Source organism: Maniola hyperantus, chromosome 4 (genome assembly GCF_902806685.2).
Source record: "Maniola hyperantus chromosome 4, iAphHyp1.2, whole genome shotgun sequence".
Classification (NCBI taxonomy): domain Eukaryota; kingdom Metazoa; phylum Arthropoda; class Insecta; order Lepidoptera; family Nymphalidae; genus Maniola; species Maniola hyperantus.
In genome coordinates, this window is record NC_048539.1 from 12277378 (window position 1) to 12285174 (window position 7797).

Sequence of the window (7797 nt, forward strand, 5' to 3'; positions counted from 1 at the left end):
TCGCAAGAGGCCAGCCTAGCTGCCAGCACAGAGTACATTGGTATGCCGCCAGCAAGGAAGTCAGAAACTTGTATACATTTGCTGACCAATTTTTAATTTAAAACTAGAGCTTCGTCCTAAAGCAAACACCTGTTATTAATAACTCAGAACATTTATTGTGATATTCGATGGAATGTGTCCTTAAAAAGTAATATTTCTAAATCTAGTAGAAATTATAGGTACATATAAAAACACAATCTGTCTCCTCATCTAAATACGTGCACGAGACGAGACCTTAACGGCAAGACGATGAACAAAATATGTTTATACAAAATATACACAAACTAGACGTATTTTTTAGAAGTAGCCTTTTTTGACTGGTCGGTGGAAGTAGCGAGGACATGATAATGACGAGAGTCGTTAGTAAATACGGGTTGACCTTACTTTAATAGTTATCCAGGTTTACATAATCCAAGTCGTACCTTATGATAGCGTAATTTAAATAGGTTCGGACTTCACGGTGTCATTATGGCTTTAGTTGAACACGGGAGGTGGTCTTGGCGTACTTACGGTACACTTGATCTAACTAATATAACTAAACTTATTATTTAATTATGAGAGTCTAGCAGATGAAAACTCACCTCACCTAGCAAAACGCGGCAAATTAAAAAAATGGGTAGTTAACACAGATTATAATGGAAAAAATAGTTTTGATACTTTGTCGTTTAATGTTATTTTTTTAGTCTTTTTATTATGAACTGTTAATAATGTCCTGAATGAAAAAATCTACATTTTTAGTAAATATCGTAAATATCGTATTATTTTGACTCAACAAAAATTAAACAGTTTATTGTTAATAATACTGTACAGATATTATTATTAAAAAATTAAACAGTTTGATATGGTATCATCAGCCTAGCCAATGGGATGTAGCAAAGGTAAGTATCAATAGGAAAACTCCCAATGAAGGTATCTAATAATAATTAATATAAAAGTATCAAAACCAATGAGGTTTCCAGGAAACGTTCGAGAAAATTGCAGTGTACACTAGCTCTTACTTTTCATCTATGTCATTGATTGACATGACCTAGACATAAAAGCATAGATCATATAGATATAGGTAGGTATTATTTTTCATCTTTAGTGGTGGTAGTATTCAGCGCCATCTATGAAAATTTTCCCGAACGTTGCCTGGAAACCTCCTCATAAAGTAACCTAAAGTGTTGTATTATCAGTATTGCCACTTAATAAATCGTCGAGTTCTACATCCATTAGCCAGACTCTTGTGTTCACACCATGTCTCGACCCTCGCTACTTCCCTGAAGGAAAGCCAGTTAAATGCAAATCACAAACATAACGTTGCATTAGGATTATTGGCTTTAAATCGGTTTCTTTTATAATCTATATAAAACAATGTAAAATTAAACTTTTTGGTTACGGAGTTTCTTGTCAGCGAATCTTAGAGATGTAGCCATGTCTAACTGCTTGACTCTAAGACGGGCCCACACGAGGTAGTCTTGTAGGCCGATGATTTGAGCTGCCATGATAGCTGCGCTGTCGGGGTACACGACGGTTGCGCAACCCAGGCCTGATGGCACTGAGAGGGATGACCAAATGTCCTGAAACCAGAAAACACGTAGTTACTTTTTACGAGCAGGCAATGTTCTCGGCCCATGAACATCTATACGCATGCACACGAAAAATCGTTGTCAGCTATTAAAGAATTAATAATTTAAAGGAATAGATAATTTTTTAAATACAGTATCTAAGCGTCAGAAAAAATGGATAAGGCGATATGCAGGTTTGAGGTATGCTTGGAGGGGCTGAAACTGGTATCCATCAGAACTACACACCTACACACCCCTTTTCTACACCTCCGATGGCAACTAAAATAAGGACTAGAAAAATCACCACTAGGCCTAAACTATGATGGCAAACCGTGGCTCTGTTTTTTCAGGCCAAAACAGGGTAAATCGCATATCTGTGAGGGAAAGCCACCCGGTTTAGGATGCTATTACGGGCTCTTAACTAATCCCACATTAACCAAATTACTTCTGAAGATTCAGACTAAGCACGATTCATTAAAAAAAACTTGATCACTTAAGCCAGTTTTTCCTATTTAACCAACCTGAACAAGCTTATCCGAAGGTGGCGGACAGTTGATCACAGGGTATGAAGTGTTGCCAGATAGAACTGGTCCCAGGCCGTTAGACCGTCCGGCTACGGCGATGAAGACGAGCGCTCCATGCGTGTCTTCATATTCTTGCATGATGCGTAGAGTCTCTTGCGTGGCTTTGTGAGCGGAGGTAATGCGGAGGTCTACGTCTAGGCCAAATTCACGGGCAGCTGAAAATATAGATGCATATTCAAAAATTTGAAAAGACAATTATTTTAGCTACACTGTCTAAAGGAAACGTAAATGGGTCGACTGTTGACAAAGAATGTAGGTACAGTTTAGAAAAAAATATCGAGAAGTTTTCATGGAATCCCTTTAGAATGAAGTAAGGTAAGCGTAGAGATTAAAACTAACTAGGTACTAGAAATTCCAGAACCCGAAAAAAATCCCGACGATTTTGTGAAATGGTGTGATTTTTTAAAGTTCATTTTTGGTATTAATTGAATTTCTTTCTAACAAGGACCCACCGAGGCTCAAAAGAACGGAGGTTTGGAAAATTCAGAGCAGAAAATTCAAAATTGGTCAAGCAACAAGATCTTTCCATACATCTACTTTATAGTTACCTTTGGCAATTTTCTGACAGTGCTCTTGATCAGCCGGTGAACCCATGAAGACGACGACTTTGTGATGTACAGTTGGCTTCAGATGGTCGAGTTGATCTTTAACCCACGCGAAGTTGCGCTTTACTGTGTCTAAATCAGCTGCAGTGACGTTCGCCAAGTTCCTGTACACCTAAAAAAATTACCCATTAAATCAGTCGAAGAACTTAGTCAGTCTGTAGCTGCTGTAGTACAGTGCGTCAGCTTTTCTCCACTACGTCGTTGTTTAGCTCCAGTTAATTGCCAATTACAATACGAAATAAGTTTAATCAATTGCGCAGTTATATTTTTGTTGTTGAAACCAATTTCGAGCTACTCATGCAAGCCAATAGGGTACTACCCTAAGTACTGCGATTAAGTTAAACAGGGGATGATTTCCGATATAGTGGTATGGAACCTCTGGTAATTTTCCCCCCAGTACTTTGCATAGTAGTTACAGCACGGTCGGTGGGCTGACAATAAATGAAGAGGGTGGCTGGATGAGGAAGGCTGAAGATCACGCGTGGTGGCGCTCATTAGGGAAACTTATGTCAAACCGTGAACGTCCACAAGCTAATGGTGGTGATGATAATGATTATATAGTAAAAATATTATACCTGTTTGTCTACCATCAGTCTCTTATCACCAGATGGCCAAAGTCTCCATGAATCGGAATCAATGACGTCAGCCAACAGAATATTGCCTGCAACAATGTTTCTCTTTAGTTCCAAGTATCATTAAGGCAAATAAAAGGTTATCGTATTGAGGGCAAAAAAATAGATACCGTCAACGTCAACTCCGAACTCGATCTTCATATCGATAAGAGCACAATCTCTGAGCGCCCATGCCTTCTCCAAAATTTCAAAAACTAGAATAGTGACTTTGCGCATATAGTCGACTTCATCTTGACCTGAAGAGAAAAGTGATATAATATTATTTCATGATACTTACTAGCACTGTAATCGAAGAGTTCAGATTGCACAAAATCGTAAAAATAACAAAAGACGAACTTAATTATTTTAACCAGTCTACTTTCAAATTTTATTTCGCACAACATTGAGGAGTTAAATATGTTTCAAGCGTAAAAAAGTTCAGTTTTATGTCTGGCATATCAATTTTACAACCAATAGAAATGTAAACGCTAATTTTTAACTTCTCAACTTACCAATAACAAGACCATTGAAGGTGAACTTTGCAGACACAATCTGTTCTTCAGACCATTGTGGATCATGATTTGCGTCATCTTTGAAGAATGTCTCCTGCTTAGGTGGTGTGAAACGGAAGCCCTCTGGTACTCCTGGGTTACGCTTTAAAAAAGAGCCGGTGGCCAATCTTCGGGTCACCCATTCGATTGGTACCATGTCGCATTTTTTGGAGATGAAAGCTGTTGGTGAGGCAACTTGGACGTAGGATGTTTTGATGCCTGAAAAATAACCGTTGGCGTGAAATAAATCCGATTTAAGTTAGAGAAATAGAATAGGCATTACTTTGGTGTGAGCCAGTGCTAGTATTTTTGTAAAACTACATTCATTTTTCACCTTTTTGCGATAAAGTTTAGACAACTCTAACCATTGACCTTCATCAGATAAGTATCTGATTTTGCACATTTTTAATTATTATTAGTTAGTACAAATACGATTTGAATTAATTTTATTTTTAGACCAAACCCTCTGATTAATTTCAAATTGAGATCCAGTTACTATGGAGGATAAATAAAACAATCAAAATCATTAAGGTCATTATCGTCATTGACCGAATTGTGACCGACATTGACACTAGATTTGGTATCTATAATTTTATTGTTAAAATATGAGCCGTTATCGTGTATTTGTTTCATAATGATTACGTAGGAAAGATTATCGGGTGTTATTTTCTACTTTGGGTCACAGGTGTCAGCAAACAATCGCAAACATTGCGCGATATTTCAACGACTTTCAAATTGCGTTTCGACTGTACAGGATACAATTATTATTATTTACTAGATGATACCCGCAACTTCGTCCGCGTGGATTTAAGTTTTTAAAAATCCCATGGGAACTCTTTAATTTTCCTATGTCCTTTCCTGGGATGCAAGCTATCTATGCACCAAATTTCGTCAAAATCGGTTAAACGGATGGGCCGTGAAAAGCTAGCAGACAGACAGACAGACAAACTTTCGCATTGATAATATTAGTATGGATGAGTTCTGATGCACAATGAGGACGTAGGCATTCATGAGGAGCGCAAGATTTCTGCAAAACGTTACACCTCAATAACACGTTATCGGCGAAAGAGGGTGTGGGTGTGACGAAGAAACCTTCATATTTAAGGAAAATGCTGGACTTCCTAGTTGTAACTTCCTTCTGCTGGGGCAGTACGATCGGTGTTTGCTGTTTAAGTTCTAATGTCCCCTTCGCCCATGATAAAGGGTGACTACGCTTTAGTGGAAGGATAAGAAGTAACTTGTCTGTTATATTACAGATTGCTCTGATATTTGTTTTATTAGTAAAACTCACCAGCAGCCTTCAGAATCTCGAACACTTTGCCATTTGTTTGATTGGATATGGCAGCTTTCCCCTCCATGTCGTGTGCTTTGACGCCATCTCCAGCTGTGATCCTATCTTTGTTCAGCAGAAGACAGAGACCGGGCTCATTTGGAAGGTCGAAAACTTGCTTTGTCTTTCCCTCGATTATGAGTTTGCCGAGTTTGTAGCCACCAACTGCAAAATAAATTAAGACTCAAAAAGACGTGAATAGTGGAAAATTTCAGGGAGAGTTTGGATCGTGTCATTTTGTCTACCTACTAAATGAATTAAGATGTGTGAGGATCCTAAAAAGTTTAGAAGGAACCCTTTAATAAACTATGTCAGAAATACTAATATTCTTTAAAAATACCGCCGATGAGAGAGAAATTATACGTGCAATACGCAGAGCAAGCCTTTAGGTTTAGCTTAAAACCTACCAAGAATTAGAAACCTAATAAGACAGATGCTAAGCTGAAAAAAACCGGTCAAGTGCGAGTTGGACTCGCATACGAAGTGTTCCGTACCATTGCATCGTACAAAAATAACTTTTTTTTTGTGATATAGGTAGGTCTACCACTTATCACAAAAATCACAGTTTTCGGATTTTTTCCTTTCCTCGTGCTATAAGACTACCTTGCTAAATTTCATGATTCTTGGTCAACGGGATTATAGGTTTTGATTCCCTTAACTGGTCTTGGCAAACACGACAGATGGACACACAGATAACGAAGTGATCCTGTAAGGGTTCCTTTTTAGGGTTCCGTAGTAAACAAGGAACCCTTATAGTTTCACCATGTCCGTCCGTCTGTCCGTCCGTCCGTCCGTCCGTCCTCGGTTAATCTCAGAGACTATTAGTGCTAAAAATCTGTAATTTGGCATGGGTATAAATATTAATCAAGCCGACAAAGTGGTGAAATAAAATTTTGCTAAATATTTTTTTTAGGGTAGCTCCCCTACATGTAAAGTGGGGATGATTTTTTTTCCACATCTGATATTATGATGTTTTAAAGTGCTAATTTTTGCTATCATGGCTAAGTAGGGTTCACAGGTTAAGGAGTTATATCTGTTTTTCGAGGATTGTGACTACGGAACCCTACACTGCGCGTGGCCCGCCACGCACTTTTTTTCTTGGGGTAGGTAAGTACGGAACCCTAAAAAGCCAGACTAGACATGCATTTTTAAAATTGATAATAAATAGGTAGGTACCTACCTACCTAAGTATTTATTTTAAGCTTATATATCCATAATGGGCTTATTTGTGCGGTATCGCACCGGACTCCTAATTGGCGGTAGTTACAACTTTGCCGATAGATAAGGTAAGCAAGATAAATAAGCAATGAGCTGTTGTCACATTCCTCCACATTCTAATTACGTAGGTATATTTTAAAATACATCTGGTGGGAGGTTTCGGCCGTGGCTAGTTACCACTTACCACCCTACCGGCAAAGCCGTGCCGCCAAGCGATTTAGCGTTTCGATACGATGCCGTGTATAAACCAAAGGGGCATGGGTTTAATAAAAACTACCATACCCCTTCCAGGTTAGTCCGTTCCCATATTATACTGCATCATCAGTCATCACTTACCACCATGTGAGATTGCAGTCAAGGGCTAACTTGTATGTATTTGAATAAAAAAGTAAAAAAAATTAGTTTATTAATCTAAGATCAAGGTCATTATGATAAAAATAAACCAGAATTTAAATAATCACATGTTCCTTTCAACAGTCTCTGCATTATCCTATAAAAAATTGATTAATTCATAATATTATTATTCCAAGGCCGTATCTAAGATGGTTGTACGGAAATAAGTACACAACCACACAACATACATCTATACAACAATGTTTACGAACACAAAGGCCGGTGTTAATCCGCCCAAATTAAAGTGCATGTCACTACGAACGAAATATTTACAATATAAATTAGTCGTATGAACAAAAACTTACCTTCTTTTGGGTAAGACATTTTTTCGCTTTGCTTGGGACGACAATCAGCAAGTAGTTTGAAGAGAGAAGATCACACGTCAGGCCTGGAGAACAGCGGGTGCTCTTTATAAAGTTTTGTCCAGCTTTTAAGAGATACCCACGTGCTTGTGTTCACACCCGTTTTGACGGCTGACGGGTTGACCAACTGATAAGTTACTATTCTGGGATTGAATAGTTTTGGTCATTTTATATATTTTTCAATAAACTGTAAATATAACTTTTAGAAAAAAGTTTGAAAGGTTCTCCTTCAGTTCATTTTGTGTTAATGATATAGGTAGTTAGGTACCTACTTAAAAATAACTAAGTACCTATCCTGTCATATCATTAGAGAGTTCTTGTGCCCACCTTCATCAGAGTATCAGACATAGGCTGCCATTGTACTTTTGAGTTACTCTCGAATCTAACAAATCATTCCGATAAAATCCTGGCATAGGTATACTGTCAGAGAATTTCAACGTCCACCTCCCACTTCTACCATCAATCATTTATAATTGTCATCCAAACCACACCAGCAGGGCGATTGTCTAAAACCTGCATCAATCATTATTACAATCTCAATTGTTCTGATTGGCTGA

General features: G+C 38.0%; 1 protein-coding gene across 1 annotated transcript; it reads right to left on the minus strand.

Moving 5' to 3' along the window:
* Window positions 1-132: 132 nt before the first annotated feature.
* Paics (PAICS bifunctional enzyme) lies at window positions 133-7352 on the minus strand. Its single transcript, XM_034968078.2, has 8 exons — window positions 7184-7352; window positions 5229-5432; window positions 3899-4156; window positions 3518-3643; window positions 3351-3436; window positions 2719-2887; window positions 2108-2325; window positions 133-1598 (listed from the first exon to the last, which is right to left on the minus strand). Exons 1-8 carry the CDS (start codon window positions 7200-7202, stop codon window positions 1401-1403), a joined length of 1278 nt encoding a protein of 425 aa, XP_034823969.1. The 5' UTR covers window positions 7203-7352; the 3' UTR covers window positions 133-1400.
* Between the last annotated feature and the right edge of the window lie 445 nt (window positions 7353-7797).

Coding starts and splice junctions, on each gene's coding strand:
- Paics (XM_034968078.2), bottom strand. Junction 3,644..3,898: donor CTTCAATGGTCTTGTTATTG/GTAAGTTGAGAA, acceptor TTTTCTCTTCAG/GTCAAGATGAAGTCGACTAT. Junction 1,599..2,107: donor CTTCGGATAAGCTTGTTCAG/GTTGGTTAAATA, acceptor TTCTGGTTTCAG/GACATTTGGTCATCCCTCTC.